Genomic DNA, 19,477 nt, shown 5'->3' with positions numbered 1-19,477 from the left:
AGAAAGAAAGAAAGAAAGAAAGAAAGAAAGAAAGAAAGAAAGAAAGAAAGAAAGAAAGAAAGAAAGAAAGAAGAGAAAGAAAAAGAAAATTCCCATTGAGAGTGGAAGTTTGAGGAGAAAGGGCTTCTTGGGGTCAGAGCCCAGGGTTAATTCTGTGTCATGAAGGAGGCGGGGTGTGCTTGTGTAAATTTTACCTCTCTTCCCTCATCCTTGTACCCCTCTCAGGAATTCAAAGTGAGGCTCAATGAAGTGACCTAAGGCTCCTCCCAGCTCCGTGAGTCCCTATTTTTCTGTGATTTAAAATGATCTAATCGAGCCCACTGTGGGAAAACAAAGTTTGAACACGCTCCATTCTGGGACAACCACTTTATCCTCTCTTCTACCTTCTATTCCTTCTGGAACAAACGTAAAGGAAGCAAAACTGAAGCCACAAATGAAGAATTCATAGCCCATGAGCTCTTCAACCCAGCGGTACAGGTGAAATGAAAGAGAGAACAAAATATCCCGCTGACCCGCCCCGTCCTCAGTCCAGGTCAGTCCTCCGGGTTTTCTATGAACGGAGATTCTCCACTGCCTCCCTGTCGGGAATCCTCCTGAGCTCCTGGGCAGCTTCAGCGAAGTCGCGCGCGGCCCCAGGGGCACCTTTCCCCGGCCTCCAGCAAGAAAGCGTTCCCGCAGTTCTCCCCGGAAGCCCGGGTGCATGCCCACCGCCCCCGTCTCTTTGAAATACGGGAGGAACCTCCGAGGGTCCCTCCGCACTCTGAAGAGGGCAGCCGGTGGGCTCCTGCTCTGGGCTGGATCTCAAGCTTCTGTCCCCAGCCCCGCCGAGTTGGGGAGCGCGTCCTGAAGGCAGGGACGCAACCAAGAGAGGGGAAAGAATCTCTTTTCTCCAAAACCATCTTCTCTAGGTCAGGAGTGGAAGTCCCTTTGTGTCCCTCACCGGGCGGCTTTTCCTTCCTCCAGCCCGGGACCAAGCCCAGCCAGGCAACCCCGCGAAGGACCAGTGAAAGAGCGCGGTTTGCCTGCACCCTGGTACCTGGGCCGCGGGCCTGTCTCCTTTCTCTCGCACTCACCAACTGTGACTAAGGTGAGGATTTTGGCGGTCTCTGAGAACTGGACTGCAGGGAGAAGAAAGCCCAGGAAAAGCAGCGTGCGTTGCCCAGCCATGCGTACTCCTGCTCCGGGACGCGCCTTGCGCCCTGCTCAGGGCTAAGGAATCCTGTGCGCCTCTGTGTGCCAAAGGCGCAGGCTGTGCGCTAGGAAAAGGCAGGGGAGGAGATTTTGCCTGTCTTCTGCTTTGACTGTCTCCTCTCGCCCTTCTGCTCCTCCTCGCCTAGTGCGTGCTCTATAAATTATTCTGTCCTTACCCTCCTGAACCACTGGCACTGACGGGAGGCGTGATGAGCTGATCCTTAACCCTGTTCTACTTATGAAACCACGGCCCTCCGGACATGGAAAAAATATAAACCAGGAGGGACTTTGATAAATCTTGTTGGTGACAGTTCTGCCCCCAAGCGACCCACTTCTCTGTTTATGGACGCTATTCCAAACATAAGGTGCCGTGACTCCCTTCCACCTAAATCTATTACCTGCTCCGTTCCACCTGAATTTATTACCTGCTACTGCCATCCCTATGCCCCGTTTCCCCCCAGGGACCTGTTTAAAATTTCTAGCTGGTGTCCCAAGCTGGACCTTTCTTAAAGTGAGTGCTCAAAGCAAATCTATGTATCTCACTGGACAATGAATTCGTGGAAAATGGACTTAAAGTATGAACTGACTTTGGTGCAATAAATTTTGAAATGCCTGCATGGTTTTTTTCATACTACACATTTCCATTAACTCTTTGGACACCTCTTTATTTGTGAAGGCCTCTTTATAAGATAACATTCATGAAAAGGTGCTAGTGTCCTAACTCTGGAAGTCCAGGTCTTTACCTGAAGGATGAAATTTCTAAAGCTGAGACATAATTCTAAATGAGTATCATAAAATAGGATTAGGGACGTTTATATCATGCCCCTAAGCACAAGAAGACAACTTGTAATTCTGCCTCCTTGTAAGGTCAGCCCTGGGGAGAAGAGGGATCCTATGCCCAGAAGTCACCCTTGAAATCCCTATATTCAACCCAAGAGTGGCTTTAGGAAAGGCTTTCAGTGCAACTCTAAAACAGACAGAAAAGTCCTTCTGTGCATTTCATGTTTAGAGGATAAAGTGAGCTCTTCGATTCTGATTGTACTATTACGCTTTTCTGTCTACAGGTATTTTTTCATTTGAATTTAAAGCATTGCACTGTTAATAGTTATGCATCCTTCAGCCATGGGCATTGTGAGGAGGGAAGGAGAGATAGTAGCAAGCGAGGTTTACCATTATCACTGGGTTCTAGCCCAACTCTTAACCCTGTACCATGTTTAGTGTATTAACAGAATAAAGGCTGTGTTATCAAACTCCAAACTTATTTATTCAACACTTATATTGATAGCTAATTTTATACTAGGCATTGTTCTGTTGGGCAGGCGGATGCTAAACCTGCTCATAAATGAAATATACAATATGTTAATACCAAATACTACTAAGAAAAAGCAAATAGAAAAAGAAAGGGGCAGGTATTAGAAGTGTTAACATTTCAGATAGCATGATTCAAGGAACTCCAGAAGAGTTTAGGGGTACCATAGAGATGGGTACAGAATATTTGATGGTATTAAGTAGTTACGTTGCTTTGCAGAAGTGTTATAATGTCATCATGGTTACATAAAAAGCAATGCCTTATTTATTAAGGTACCTTCTGAAACATTTACATATAAATGATTAAGATAGCTTGGATTTGCATAAAATATGTAATTTGGGGTGGATGGGGGAAGCAAGATTGAAAGTGGGGAGGATATAAAAGAAAAAAACTTTGCCAGGCATTGCTCTGTTGGGCAGGCAAATGCTAGTAGTCATTGAAGGGAAGTATCGGATATGAAGAAGTTGTATTTTAATGAATGTTCGAGAATTGTTACTGAAAGTTTTTATGAACCACACTGTATCCCGTAAGTATGTTCAGTTATTTTGTTGATTAAACCAATAATAGTGTTTGGTAACTCCCCCACTATAATTCTATTTTTCCTTGTTGATATCATTTTTGCTCTAAGCACTTTTAGGCCACATTATTAGATGCATATGCACTTATAATGATAGCTTCAATTACCATACCTTTCCAATGAAACACTTAATCTTCATTATGAGAATAAGAATTTTGTCGATCATGCGTTCACCTAAAGTCTGTTTTGTCTGATACTATCACTATTTGGGTTTTACTTTTAATTTATATTGCCTGACCTATTTTTCTATCATTTCATATTTTCCTGGATCTTCATATTTAAATGTATTTCTTGAATGGCAATCAGCTTAATATTTTTAAGTAAATCTGCCAAGTTTTGTATTTGAACTGGAGTAGATCGGTTTTAATCTACAATGTTTTTATTTCTCCCACTTAGTCTGTGTTTTTTTTTTTCTCTCCTTTTTGCCTTTGTTTGGAAACTTGAATATTTTCAGCCACTAAGCCTGCTTAGGTAGCTTGAATTGGGTGTTCTGTTCCACTGGACTCAGATTGGTAACAGGTGCGCGGTGAACCTTCTTCACATGTACTATTTTTCAAACCTCACTAGTACTACACAAACCTTGTAGCAGGGGATCAGCAGATTGCTCTGTTAAACTCTGGCATTTATTTTTCTATTCATCAGAAGGCATGGGTTATGTGGGTTTTATTTACTCTCTTTGTTGAGGTTTATTGTGTTTGGCACCTAAGTATATGCGGGTTGTGGAGGACAGGACAAAGAGCAAGTCCCTGTGACATGCTCCATTGCCTCCATCTTGTTGTACTTCCACGTTTTACAAACCTTAGTACCAGATAGTAGGGAAGAGGATCAGCAAGAAAGGGGTAGTCTAAATATGGGATCAATATGCATGAATGGAAACAGTACGCATGGATGCTCAGTAAATGCAGCACCTACTAGTAAATCTAAAATCCCCATTCTCCCACACACATGTGCAACATTGGAATGTGGACACATACCTCCCACTCATAAGCACAAAATCTGCACAGAGGATCTCAGAACCAGACTGACTAAAAAGAATCCATTGGAAAATACAATTTTTCTATTTTTTTAGAGAGAATTTTGCTATTAGGTGCATGTGCTAGAGAGACAGAGACAGACAGAAGGCAAAAAATCATCTCCCCCCCTCCCTGGAGGGACAGTCAAGCTGCAATCCCCTTCTTCTCCATTCTCCTCTCAGGATTTTGGGCACACGTGCACACACACCAGGCCTGAGTTTTAAGTTGCTTGGTCCGGGACTCAAATTGCGCTTGACTATGTGGGGTTCCAACATTGTAACCATTATACCATCTGCTGGTCCCAGCAAAGACAATTTCTATGAAGTCCTATGTAAATAGGGTCTTTCACACTTCTTGTACCACTTCAGACTTAGTGCCCACTGGTTTGTGACTATAGGACCTGAGGGACAGTGTGCAGCTTCTCTGTGAATCAATAGCTACAGTTTTATTCCTCTTCTCTTCTACACAGAATCAAGCACTGGGGCTTATGATTGAAATCACCTGCTCCCTCTCCCTCCCTAATGGGCCCCATCATGCCTAGAAGGCGAAGAGGTCAACTCCATGCAAGTGTTTCCTCAAACCCAGCCAAAGACTGTAACTGAGAAAGTTTTTATTTCCCATCATGTCCCAGATGGCTTGCTGCTTTGATATGCTATATGCTATGAAGATAGACCAAGACAAAATATCAGAGCACAGAAAATTCTGTTTCTACAGATTGAACATCTGGAAGATATTTTGGCCATCACCCTGTTCTTTAGATGTTCCAGGCTGGCTAACCCAATGCATAGACTTCCACAGTTTCTCTATATCCATGAGCAGACAGGTGACAGCATTCTGGGCAATAAGGACAGAAGTTGGCCAGTGGGGACGCAAGAGGGGGAGAGAATTATGTGAAAACATTACTTTCTAGGAAATTTGGAACTCACAGTCTCCATACCTAATCAGTGAAGAAGGTACTCTCCAGGTACACCAGAGGGAGGAACCGAATGTGGAGCTGCTCAAATGAGTGTTGGAATCGGAATGCACATGCATGGGCAGTCTTCCTGGATGCAGAAGAAACAAAGAGAAAACTAAAGAATTTGCAAAGTGTCTTGATTAAATATTATTCCATGAAAAGAGATGAAGGCAGAGTGACTGAGAGGCTGAAAAGATTCTGTACCTGGAAGCTGGAATGATCAGGCTCAGTGCTTCAGAAAAGGATATGAAGAGGTGAGTGGACTTCAAGACTGAAAATCTGAGGGTCAGGGGTCCAAATCATTCAGAGACAGGATAACAGCTCAGTCCTTGCTGTCTAGGAAATAAGGACAAAAGTATAGGGTAAAGAATCCCTGTAAAGGAAGACATTAATGAAGAGGAACTTGTTCAATATTAGGAAGTGGATATGATGTGGAGAACAGGGATTGTCAGAACTGCTGAGACGCTCCCTGGAAATGGTGACACCACCACCAAACACCCTCCTACCCAAGGCTGCACTTGGCATCATGTCTCCTTCAGCTCTTAACCCGTCTTTCTCTCTCTCACTTGCTCACTCCTAATGGGAAGACTGTGTATCAGCCTATCATCTCAGGTATATTTAAGAAATACATACAGTGATGTTTCTAATACTGTATTATGAATATGACTGTAATATTGTATGCCATAAAAATTTTATAATGATTCACTCATCAGTGTATAGGTTAGCTACTCTGAAGTGGTCATATTGATTACCCCTGTCCAAGACTGAATCCTTATACTTGTAAATAAACATAAATTTATTTCTCACTTTATCTTTCATTTTTGATATCTAGTGTTCATTTTATATATATATACAAAGATATATATGTGTGTGTATATATATATATGTATATATATTATCATACAAGACAATATTGATGTAGGTACTAGCAGGCAGACAATTCATCCTGTATATAGGACATGTACTTACAGTATTGATAAATACAGTATAGTACTATAAATGTACTTTATATAGTGCATTTTCCCTATGATTTCTTAATTACATTTTATTTTCTCTAGCTTACTTACTTCATTGTACTAATACAACATATAATTCATACAAAATATGAGTTAACAAAAAAAATCAAGTGATTGTAAGTGAATACATTTATTTGTACATTCTCTACCCTATTCTCTTGGTCTATGTTTTTCTTTGTTCCAATATTAAACTGTTCGGATTACTAAAGCTTTACAGTATATTGTGAGATTCTGCAGAGTGATGCCTCTAGTTTTGTACCTTTTGGGTGAGATCTTTGGCTATTTGTGATCTTTTGAAATGTCTCTTTACAAATGTTTTTGCTATTGCTTTGAGAAATGTCATTGGAAATTTGATAGTGGTTGCACTGAATCTGTAGATCACGTAGAGTAATAGAGACATTTTAACAATCAAAATTTTTCCAGTCCATCCCTAAAAGATATCTTTGCATTTATTTGTGTCTTCTTCAGCTTCGTTATTCAGTGTTTCATAAGTCGTTATTGTATAGATCATTCTCTTCCTTAGTTAAGTTCATTAGTCATTTTTCCTACTATAAATGAGGTTTTTTAAAAATTCATTTTTGAGATAATATGTTATTGGTGTATAGAAATATTGGGTTTTGTATTTTTATAAGAGATTAAAAATGTACACTTGTATAGGAGATTTAGTAAGAATGAAGCTTACAGAACTCGAGTTGTTCTGGGTAAGTGAGTAGTGAGTGAAGTGAAAGCTTAGGACATTATTATACACTACTATAGACTTTGTAAGCACTGTACCCTTTGGTTATACTAAATTTATAAAAAGCATTTTTCTTGGGAACCAGCAGTTAGCGTAATGGCTATGTCGCTGGATTCCCACGTAGTCGACCGCGGTTCGCGTACCGGACCCGGTGGCTTAAAACTCACGCCGGGCACGTGTGCGTGCGTGCCCATGATCCTGAGAGGAGAATGGAGGAGAAGGGATTGCGGCGTGACCATCCCCCCTGGGGGGTGATTTCTCGCTTGCTGTCTCTATGTCTCTCTCTGTCTGTCTGGCGAGCGCACGCGCCCTATAGCGGAAATCTCTCCAAAAAAAAAAAAAAAGCATTTTTCTTGGGAACCAGCAGTTAGCGTAATGGCTATGTCGCTGGATTCCCACGTAGTCGACCGCGGTTCGCGTACCGGACCCGGTGGCTTAAAACTCACGCCGGGCACGTGTGCGTGCGTGCCCATGATCCTGAGAGGAGAATGGAGGAGAAGGGATTGCGGCGTGACCATCCCCCCTGGGGGGTGATTTCTCGCTTGCTGTCTCTATGTCTCTCTCTGTCTGTCTGGCGAGCGCACGCGCCCTATAGCGGAAATCTCTCCAAAAAAAAAAAAAAAAAAAAAAGCATTTTTCTTCATTCAATAAGTTAACATTAACTAACTATAACATTTTTACTTTATGAGTGTTTTCTTTTTAAACTCTTTGATTCTTTTGCTTAAAGCAAAAGACTTAGTTTAAAGCAAACACATTGCACAGCCGTACAAAAATATTGTCTTTCTTTAAATATCTATTCTATAAGGATTTCCCTATTTTTTAATATAAAAAATTTTCAACTTTTTGCAATTTTTATTAAAATTAAAATACCAACATACTAGCCTAAGCCTACACAGAGTCAGGGTCATCACTATCACTGTCTTCTATCTCCATTTGTCCCACTGGAAGGGTCATGATGAACAAAACAACAGTAGATTATATCCAGCACAAGAGAAAATGAAGCAATCAAGAGACACAGTTAACACAAGACATATGAGGTTGTTTCTGACATAACAGGGCATGCTATTTTACAGTAAGCTCAGAATTACACTCTAAAATAATGACAAATAGTATGGTATAGTAAATACATAAACCAGTGAAATCATTTACTATCATTATCAAGTATTACATGCTGAACATAATTGTATGTGCTATATTTTTATATGGCCAGAAGTGCATAGGCTTGTTGGCACCAGCATCACCAGAAACATGAGTAATGTATTGCACTATGATGGCTACGACAGTGGGAGTTTTTCAGCTTCCTTGTAAACTTATGGGTGCACCATGATTTATATGGCCCACTATTGACCAAAATGTCATCATGTGATACATAACTGTATATGCAAACACATATCATTATTTCATAATTCCAGGGGTTTATAACCCCAAGAACCTAATTATGCTTCTCAAGCTAAGAACTCCTAATTTAAAGGACTAGTATTGCGTCAATCACTATTTATCCAGTGGTTACAGATGACCCTTGAACAACACAGGTTTGAACTGCATGAGTCCACTTCTATGTCGATTTTCTTCAATAAATATAGTACAGTATTGAAAACATATTTTCTGAACATTTTCTTTTCTTTAGCTTACTTTATTATAATATAACAGTATATAATACATATAACTTACAAAATATGTGATAATCAACAATTTTTGTTATAGGTAAGGCTGTCAGTCAACAGTTGATTATTAGTAGTTACGTTTCCAGGAAGTCAAAAGTTGTGTGTGAATTTTTGATTGGGCAGAGGGTTCATCCCCCTAACTCCTGCATTACTCAGAAGTTAGTTGTATTTGTTGTGTGCCCATTATGCACAGAACAGTGAAGTAGAAAGATATGACCTGACCACCATGCCTTTTACATTCTAGTTGGAGAAAAGAGTCAGTAAGTAGGAAAATTAATAAACAGTACAACTAGAAATAATTAAAAATGTTAGGAAGTAAATGATATAGAATAATTTAGATTGATCAGAGAAGGATTCTTCAAAGAGGTCACATTGGAACTGAAAAAAAAAAAAAAAAGAATGTTTGGAAATAGCTGAAGGTAATGGACTCCAGGAAATAATGATGTATTTGAAGAATTAAAGAAATCCTCCTGCACCTGTTTAGAATTGTACATCGAACACCTCAAAAGAAACAAAAACTCTAAAAGAGAAAAGTGCATTCCATTTTTTTTAGAGAGATATTTTGCTAATAGGGCACATGCACTGCCAGAGAGACAGAGAGACATCCCCAGAGTAGATGGCCATTCTGCAATCCTTTCTCCTCCATTCTCCTCTTGGGATTTTAGGCACACACACATACACGTCTGGCGTGAGTTTCAAGCTGCCGGATCTGGGACTTGAACTGTGGTTGGTCACATGAGAGTCTAGAACATTAACTACTATGACACCAGCTGTCCCCAGTACATTTCTTATGTGCTTTATTTCTATTATTATTACACTGCAATACATAATGAAATAATTATAAAACTCACCATAATGCAGAATCAGTGGGAGCCCTGAGCATGTTTTCTTGCAACTAGATGTTCCCATTGGGGCCTTCTGTGGGAATCTAATGCCGCTGCTGATCTGACAGGAGGTGTGCTCAGGTGGTGATGCAAGTGATGAAGAGCAGCTGTACAAGCAGAAGCAGCTTCACTTGCTCATCCCACCACTCATCTGCTGTGTAACCCTATTTCTTACAGGCCACAGAACACTACCAGTCTGTGGTCTGAGGGCCGGTGACCCCTGATATAGAGCTTGTTCTCTCATAAAAGAGTACTAATTAAAAATCAATAACATACTTAGAAAATTCTCAAATATTTAGAAATTAAGAAACTCTTTCTCTTTTTTGAAGAGAGATTTTTGCTATAGGATGTGTGTGTTCATCAAAGAGACAAAGAGAGAGAAAATGAGAAATTACCCCTCAGAGAGGATGGGCACCCTTTTCCTCCATCCTCCTCTCTGGATTTTAGGCATGCACGCACAGATGCTGGCATGAGTTTTAAACTGCCGGGTCTGGGACTTGAACGGTGGTTCACTATGCGGGAGTCCAGCAATGTAACCATTATGCCATCTACTGGTCCCAAGAAAAACTTATATTATAAAAAGTCTCAGCACAACTCAAATACATACAAGGTAATTTCTTCAATGTAAAGAGTATATATATTTTAAAATCTTGATCTATAATCATACTTAAAGATAAAATGTTAACTTTCTTCTGAATATTAGAGCCAGAAATATTTGCTCTTTGATTCAGCATCATAATGGAAACCCTAATCAGAGTGAAGGAAATACTGTGACTACTAACTGGTTAAACAGAGTTTAAACAACCTTTAGGAAGTAATGCTTGCAAGACATCTGCCTTACACAATGTAAGACCGCTGTTTGCCTGTTCCAGCTGATAACAGCTGACAAACTGCTTTACTGTAGGGAATTGCCATAGATAATAAACTCCTTCCCCTTCTGTACTTTGTACTGCTTGATTTTTTTTTTTTTGAGCTTTCTATGCATTACACTTAGAACAAGAAGATAAGATGAAGAACATGACAAACTCTGTTAACTGTTCAGTGTGATATTTAACGAACCCTTCTGTTTATTCTACTCAATAAATACTGAACTAAAACTGAGATTGTGAGTGAAGGACAAGAGAAATCTTGCCTTCTAAGCTCCCCTCTCACCTTATATCATGATGTATAAGTAGTTTTTCTTGTCATTTCCTTTTCAGACTGGACCTAAGGAGTAGATGGCCAACAATTGGTGCCCAGTGTGAGGCTCTTTCTCAATGGACTCAACAATTTCCAATGACAGAATCAAAGTGTTTTGAGAATTTTTCATCTGGGCATTAAGAAAATAATTTCAGGTAAGAGACAGCAACATCTGAAATAGAGAGCTGCCAACACATTCAGTGTTTTTAGAGAGGAAGTTTAATATGGGACAAAATTTATCAAAAGAACAAGTATATGTTAAGCCATTACAACTTTTTAAAGTGGCACATTGTATAGTTAAGAAAAATCAATGTACCGTTTTGCTATAATATGTTCCAGAATTTTGTCCATGGTTTCCTTGTACAGACACTTCAGATTTGGAAACTTGGGAAAGAATTGGCAGCATCTTGAAAAGCAAAATGGAACGGGAGAATCTATCCTTTTTCTGTTATTTTAACATTGCGCTTAGTCTGCAGAAGCTTACATTCATTGCATACACTAGCTCCTCAAGCACCTCCTGATGCCTCTCCTTAGTCATCAGGTTCAACAAATTCACCCCAGCTGACTCCCACAAATATTAAATCAGAAACAGAAATAGTCAACATTGGGCAAATCAATGTCACTATAAATTTGATAAATTTGGCAATTCCCTGCAGAGAAATGGGAAAAGGGGTGCCAGCTCCCACACTCCAAAGAATCACCCTCCACAACCTTACAACATGGAGGTATTTTACACTCAGCCAGCCACACAGTATCCAATCTCTGAGCCACCACCAGTGGCCCTGCCCGGACTGGACCTCTCCAACACCACTGAATTAACCTTAAACGAATTAGGGAATACTTACTTGAGACAGGCTCTTCCTCAACAAACTCAACAATTTCCAGTGACAGAATTGATGTGTTATGAGAATCTGGTCCATTACCATTTGGGTATGTAGAATTTTCAATAGGTAGATCAAAAACCACCCTAAAAGGACTTCATAGTCTTCCCAGTATTATATTATAGATTCAGATTACACTGAGGAAATAAAAGTTACAGTTGAGGTTACTGGATTACACATAATTCCACTGGGAACCCGCATTGCTTAGTTAATACTTTTACCATACATGATCTCCCAAGCCTCAAACTTGCCGCAAGATAATAATGGTTTTGGTAGCACAGGAGCTACTGATGAATTTTGGCAAATAATTATAAAAGAGGACAAACCCTTACTAGGAGCCTCCTTCCAAAATAAACAGTTTTTTGGCCTTTTAGGTACAGGATCAGATGTTACAGTTGTTTCAGTGTCAGAATGGCCATCTGAATGGAAAATTATTTCTTTATATCATATAGTTATAGGGATAGGAGGAACCCAAATACCTTCACAAGGCATCAATATGCTTCGAAGCCTAGGGCCTGAGGACAAACTGCTTATATTCATTCTTATATCAAATGTATTTCTCTCTACCTTCCGAAGATCTTTTACAACAACTGCATATGCTTAATGTTAAATTATTTCATATTGTTAGTAATCTACCTCTCCCTAGTGCCATAACACTGTTCTTTGATGGCTCAGTAGTCAACTACTGGCTGCTATCACTTGGAAAACAGATAAATGTCATTCTGTTACTCAAGGTGGTTTTACTGTTATGCAACAGGCCTGATTAGGTATCTGTCTTTGCCTTAAGGCAATTCCCCAGTCAGCTCTTAAATCTCATTGCAGACTCACAGTATGTTGGTTTTACCATTCAATACATTAAACATGTCACTATAAAAGATATTAATAATAAAGTTTTATAACAATTATACTTTACAATCCCTATTGATGTCTCAAATTCACCCTTATTTATAACAAATTCATTCTCATTCCAGTCTTCTGGCTCTCTCACAGACGGCGATAGTAAAGCTGATTTATTAGTTAAGTTTAATCAAACTCTTTCTTTCCAACATGACTGAACTTCTCACAATTTCTTTCATCAAAATTATCATGCGTGACAAACACAATTTCACCTCTCCAAGTTAAATCTGTCATCTCTTCTTGCCCATGCTGTCAACTTCAAATGATGATTATATGACCCACAGGAGTTAATCCCAGAAGTCTCCACCCTAATTCTATTTGGTAAATGGATATTATTCATGTTCCTTATTTTGGTAGACTAAATTTTCTTCATGTTTCAATTCATACATTTTCCGGTTTCACTGTTGCTACACCCCTCTCAGATGAAACTTCGGCTCATATCATTACACATTTTTTCTTTTTGACATTCAGATTATTTTTTTACTCATTGAATCCCTCAAAGTGTGGTACATTACACATTCTCTTACAGCATTAGCCATTATTGGGAAATCATATCAGATCAAAACTGACAGTGGACCCGGATTTATTTCCAGACATCTCTCTACTTTCATGGAACAATGGAAAATTCAACATATCACTAGCATTCCTTATAATCCTATCAGACAAGCCATTATTGGATGAGCTCATCATACTTTAAAACAACTTATTTGTAAACAGAAAAGAGGAATACACCCCTATATAACCCAAGAGGTATTATTCACAGAGCTTTATATATGCTTAATTTTTAAAATTTGGATATTGAGAATAGGACTATTCTGGCAAATATTCCTCATTTACACACAAATCAAACGTTTTTTTATAAATGCCCTGGGGGAAATGACTGAGAAGGACCCAAAAACCAGTTACTTGGGGGCAAGGATATGGTTGTGTTTTATCTCCAACAAGACCTATTTAGATCCCTGCAAATCTTGTCAACCCATATCACAAGTTAGAAAGACCACTCACTCTTTCATCCGATTCCCCAGATGAATCAACTGACCCTAGTGGGCAAAAAACCACCTCCTGATAATCACCCCACTGCCTCTGCTGATCTACTTGAAAAGTCAGACCCATAACCTGGGGAAGTTTTAAAAAGTTGGATGAAGAAGCTACCAAAATGCTCAATGACATGGAGCTCCTCTACACTAGATAACAAATTTCTTGCTTATCTTGCCATCATTTCTTGTAATTCTGCCCAGGTATTTTTGTTTCCTCTCCTCCATTGCTTTTTTGGAAATACATCTACAATGTCAGTTTACTGAGCACACATTACGGAGCCACCTGTTTTCACTCCTATGACATGGCAGAATCCAGAGACTCCCATTTCGTCTAATGATTCCTTTTGGAAAGGAGGCATCTGGGTTTCCCCACTGATTTCTGGGACACTTTCAGTTAGTAAATAGAGCCACTTTCTTGTGTTTCTCCAAAATCCTGCAGCCAGACTGTCTCTAAGCTGTCTTTCAAGAGTATACTTCCAACCAACAAATGCCCAATGCCCTGCCAATATTACCTTTATAGAAGCTATATTATTTCATCTTAATGCTTCTACAAATTCCTCCCATACTTCCCCTTTTCTTCATTGTTCCAAAAACAAAAGGAGCTTGGACACCCAAAAATCTCTCTCCTGACTAGAGTGCTTGCAAAATTTCTTCCCCTCATGTAAAACATTTAGACAACTACATTCATTTGAAAGATTGGAGACCTAGTGGATATTCAGAATCTAATCACCACTTTATTAAATTTTCAGAAGAGAGCAATTCTTCTATTACTTGGAGTCAAGGTAGGCTTTCAGATCCCATTCTCCATGTTAAAACAAACTCAACTGGAGGAATGGTTACCAATCTCTGGTGACTTGCCTAGCCCTTTTCTCCACACAGTCTTTCCCATGGATCTTGTGCTTATAATCATACTTACTCTTTAAATTTCACTCATAACCATATGGATTGTGTTAATATTTGAGTCACTCAGCCTTATTTATTTTTACTTAGTTCTGACTTCTTTGATATTTTATATTTTAATCATACAGCTATTATTATCAGATCTCAAAATTCCTTTTATGCAGAATGCTTTACTTATAATAATGTCTTCCCAAATAAGATCACTTCTCTTCTGATCCTCTACAGACAAGCCCAAGCTTGGTTGCCAGTTAATCTTCAATCCAACAATGTAAATTGGCTCAACCCATCAACTTGGTTTCATGCTATCTGTACAAAATTATGGTTCTTCTTTGAGTATGGCTCGTTCACTTTCTTTGTTGTTCTTATAGGCTTCTGATTAGTTTACACCACCCTACAGTAGATTCAGTCCTCTGATCAACAACTGATTGCCTGCCCTCATCATCAGGTTCCCCTTCAATCAAATAAACAAGGGGAAAATGAAGAAAATACCATGACTATTGCTAACTGATTAGAGTTTAAACAACCTTTAGGAAGTAATGCTTGTAGACGTGCTACCTTGCACTGCTGAAGACCGCTATGTGTCTGTTCCAGCTGAAAACAGCTGATAGATTGCTTTGCTGTAGGGAATGGCTATAGATAAAATTCCTTCTCCTCCTATACTTTGTACTGTTTGATTTGCTTTTTGAGCTTGCTCTACATTATACAGAGAACAAGAGGATAAGAACAAGAACATGACAAACTCTGCTAAGTATTCAGTGTGATGTTTAATTAACCTTACTGTTTATTCTACTCAGTAAATACTGACCTAAAAATGAGATCAAGAGAGAAGGAGAATAAGAGAAATCTTGCCTCCTAAGCTCCCCCTCTCTCCTCATATCGTGGTGTATGAATAGCCCTTTCTTATCATTTCCTCCTTAGGCTAAACCTAAAGAGCAAGTTGCCAACATGAGACTAATAGCAAAGAAAAATAAAAAAAGGCTAATGCCTCTGCACCAGTGCCTGTGCTGGCCACTGTCATGGCTACTACCTCATGTTCCATCTCCCCAGTTCAGCCTCTGGTTACATTAGGGCCAGAGAGGTTGGGGTATGCCAAAGGAAACACGGCCACTGCCTGAGAGAAGGACTGACTGCCACCAACTATGCAGCTCAACAATACTTGAGTTGCAGCCACTGCCTAGAAATAGCCCCTAAGGTAGAGGAATCAGGAGGGACTAAGGAGAGGCAGCAGGGAGTCAGCAGAAACTCATTTCACGTGATTTCCACTTGCAAAAGTAGAGAGGATCCAATCACCAGAGGCCAGCATGGCTCTGAAGGACTTCACCTGCAACCACTCTTCTGGATTAGAAAAGTGAGAGAAACTCTCCTCTGGAATTTCAAATCCCAGACTCTCACCATGATTCCAGGACTCCCACTCACAAGGAACAAGGAAACTGATACTGAGATAACACATATTGTAGAGAAGCATAGGAACATATGGCTTTAAAAAACTAACCAAACAAATGAAAGAAAAACATCAGACCTTCCACCCTACCCCACCCCAAGCTAGCAAGAGAGATACACCATCCTACAAGCCAACCAGCACATAGAGATCTGTTTACAGTTAAGACTGCACAGTGCAGAAGGAGCAAATGATGCAAAAGAGGACATCCCCATGCTAACAGAGACTAAGTAATTTGGACACTAGACCCTGTCTGGCAGGTGGGGCAAACTAATACTCTCTCTCCTACAAGACTTAAGTCCAGGGGAATGGTTTATGCTCCAAATGGTGCCACCCACCATACAGTTCTTCTGGACCTCCCTGAACTGCCTCAAGTACAGGCTATACAAGCCCTACTGTTATCTGAAAGATGTAACTGACCTCCAGCTCCACTTGAACTACTTTGCCCAATAGCCTGGGCCTTAGCCTGTTCTCCCCATCACTGCATTACAGAATATACTCCAAAAATTAGGAGTAAGTTTATTTATTTTATTTATTCCTACTTTAATGATTAATTCCTTCCTTCATTTTTTATTTTTAGATTTCAAGAAACATCTAAGAGGGCCAGCAGTTGGCGTAATGGCTATGCCACTGAATTCCCATGTAGTCGACTGCGGTTCAAGTCCCAGGCCCAGTGGCTTAAACTCATGCCAGGCACATGTGCTTGCATGCCCAAGATCTGGAAGAGAATGGAGAAGAGATTGTAGCGCAGCCATCCCCCCTGAGGGGTGATTTCTCGCTTTCTGTCTCTCGGTCTCTCTGTCTCTCTGTCTCTCTCTGTCTTTCTGGCAAGTGCACGCACCCTGTAGCAAAAACCTCTCCAAAAGAAAGAAAAAAGAAACATCTAAGGGACTGCTATGTCAGAAAAATCAAAGAAACATTGATAATAATATTGAATGTCAATGGATGAAATTCTGTAATTAAAAGACATTGATTGGCTGAATGGATATAAAATCAGGAGCTTTCTGTATGCTGCTTATAAAAACACACTTAATTAATAAAGACACACATAGATTGAAAGTGAAGAGTTAGAAAGTCATTCCATGCAAATAGAAACAAAACAAAACAAAAAGTCAGAGTAACAACACTGATATCAGACAGACTTCAAGACAAAAACTGTACAAGGAGAAAAAGGACACTATATAGTACTAAAAGATCAATTCACCAGGAAGATATACAATTATAAATATTTATGCACCCAACATCAGGACACCCAAATACTTAAGGAAAGGCTACTAGATCTAATGATAGAGAAGACTACAACACACTAATTCTTGGGAATTTTAATACCTCACTGTCACTACTGCACAGGTCTTTTATACAAAAAAATAAACAGAGGCATAGAAACTAGATAATGCCATAAACCAAATGGACCTGCCATACATTTATAGAACATTTCACGACAAAACTACAAAATACACATTTTTTTCTCACCCCACATGGGACATTTTTGAAGATTGATGATATAATTGGGCACAAAATATACCTTTACAAAAAGTATAGAAATTGTATCTAACATCTATTCTTATAATAATGAAATTAAACTTGAAGTTAACAATAGAAAGAGCCCCGCAAAATACATTAAAATGTGGAAATTAAACTATCTACTCCTGAACTTCAAAACTACTGAAAGAATTGTGACTGTAATCAAAAAATTTATTGAAATCAATGATCATAAACACATAACTATCCATAATCTCTGGGACACAGTGAAAGCAGTCAGAAAAGAGAAATTCATAGCAATTAGTGCTCATAAAAAATAAATTAAAAGGTAGCAATAAATAACCTAACAATATCTCATGAATCTGGGAAAGCAAAAAAATAAATAAAAATGAGGAAAGAATTAATAATTAAAGCAGAAGCAAGTGAAACAATTTTTTAAAAATCCCACACTGAAAATAAATGAATCCAAAAGTTGGTTCTCTGAGAAGATAAACAAAATTGGCATACTATTAGCTAGACTAATCAAGAAGAACAAAGAAAGAAACCAGATACATGTAAGTAAAATCATCAATGAAACAGGCAACAAGTGATGTAACAGAAATACAAAAGATCACGAGAAAATACTGTGAGTGACTGTATACCAACAAACAAGAAAAGCTAGTTAAGATGGACAAATTTCTGAATACATAAAGTTTACCTAAATTGAACCAGAGAGAAAAAAATCCTCATTAGATCCATAACAAGTAATGAGATTCAATCAGTAATAGTCTTCTTCTCCCAATAAGGAAAAGGCCAGGTTCCAATGGTTTCACTTCTGAATTCTACAAAACTTTTAAAGGAGAGTTAACCCTAATTCTCCTCAAACTACTTCTAAAGATTCAAAAGGAGGAACCCTTCCAAACTCATTCTAAGAAGCATCATTATCTTGATGCCAAAATCTGATAGGCACATATCAAAAAAGAAAACTATACGGGACCAGCAGATGGCATAATGGTTACATTGCTGGACTCCCACGTAGTCAATCACGGGTTGAGTCCCAGAATCCAGCAGCTAAACTCATGCTAGGCACATGTGTGTGCATGCTCAAAATCTCAAGAGGAGAATAGAGGAGAAGGGATTGCAGTGTGGCCCCGGGGGTGATTTCTTGCGCTCTCTCTCTCTCTCTCTCTAGCGAGTGCACGATCCCTATAGCATAAATCTCTCTCTAAAATATATATTTAAAAAACCTATAGATCAATATCCCTGATGAATACAGATGCAAAAAATCTTCAACAAGATACTGCCAAGTCAAATCCAACTGCACATTAAAAAAAATTATACACCATGACCAAGTAGGCTTTATCTCAGAGATACAAGGATGGTTCAGCATTCACAAAATAATGAATGTTGTAACCAGAAGATGGTGTAATGGTTACATTGCTGGACTTCCATGTAGTCAACGGTGGTTTGAGTCCTGGACCCCATGGCTTAAAACTCATGCTAGGCGCATGTGCATGAGTACCCAAGAAGACAATGGAGAGGAGATTGCAGTATGGTCATCCCTGGGTGGAGGGTGATTTCTTACTTTCTGTCTCTGTCTCTCTCAGTCTCTCCAGTGGTCGCAGGTACTCTATAGCAAAAATCTCTCTCAAAACAAAACAAAAATACCAATAAATGTAATTCATCATATTAACAAAAGGAAAAATAAAAAACATATGATCATATTAATAGATGCAGGAAAGCATTTGATAAACAACAATATCTCTTCATGATTAAGACTCTAAGCAAAATAGTTACAGAAGGGATACTTCTTAACACAACAAAATCCATATATAACAAACACATAGTTAACATCATATTGAATGGAAAAAAGCTGAAAGCTTTTGCACCAAAAACTGGAACAAGACAAGGCTACCCACTTTTCCCATTCCTTTTCAACAATCCCAATTATATCTGGGTGATATAAAGGCTTTAATAACTATATTAAAAAAAAAAACTAGTCAAGAAAATCATGACTTATGCTTTGGTCTGTATTTCTGCAACTTTTTCTCTTACTTCTGTAAACCTTGATCTTCAAATACTGCACTAGATATTTACCCATGCCTGCAGTGTGCAAAATACTATGATAGTTTCCATAGATCTAATGGTAAGCATTGCAGACATGATCTTTTCCCTCACAGAGTTTCAAGAAAATCATTACAATGAATAGATTAGACAATCTCAAGTCTGTTAAGTTAGTATTAGGAATTATGAAAGTCTAACATTTAGTATGGAGAGTCTGTCTGTGTGCTACTAGTAAGTTCATTTCAGTCAGTGGGACTAGTTTAAACATTTTTAAA

General features: G+C 38.9%; 1 protein-coding gene and 1 long non-coding RNA gene across 2 annotated transcripts in view; both read right to left on the bottom strand.

Moving 5' to 3' along the window:
* LOC102498527 (UDP-glucuronosyltransferase 3A2) overlaps window positions 1-1,395 on the bottom strand; it is a 21,163-nt gene extending 19,768 nt beyond the window's left edge. Inside the window, exon 1 of the mRNA XM_006156326.2 lies at window positions 1,074-1,395. Within this exon, the coding sequence (XP_006156388.1) occupies window positions 1,074-1,167 (94 nt within the window). The 5' untranslated portion in view covers window positions 1,168-1,395. The remainder of the gene's footprint in view (window positions 1-1,073) is intronic.
* Window positions 1,396-4,774: 3,379 nt separating this feature from the next.
* LOC114009216 (uncharacterized) lies at window positions 4,775-11,495 on the bottom strand. Its single transcript, XR_003550660.1, has 3 exons — window positions 11,370-11,495; window positions 5,250-5,381; window positions 4,775-5,133 (listed from the first exon to the last, which is right to left on the bottom strand). It is a non-coding gene; the product is annotated as an uncharacterized LOC114009216 (long non-coding RNA).
* Window positions 11,496-19,477: the final 7,982 nt, after the last annotated feature.

Source organism: Tupaia chinensis, unplaced genomic scaffold (assembly GCF_000334495.1).
Source record: "Tupaia chinensis unplaced genomic scaffold, TupChi_1.0 Scaffold000489_1, whole genome shotgun sequence".
In the NCBI taxonomy this organism is placed as follows: Eukaryota; Metazoa; Chordata; class Mammalia; order Scandentia; family Tupaiidae; genus Tupaia; species Tupaia belangeri.
The sequence above is the reverse complement of the archived record's forward strand: the minus strand, read 5'-3'. Positions and strand labels throughout refer to the sequence as shown.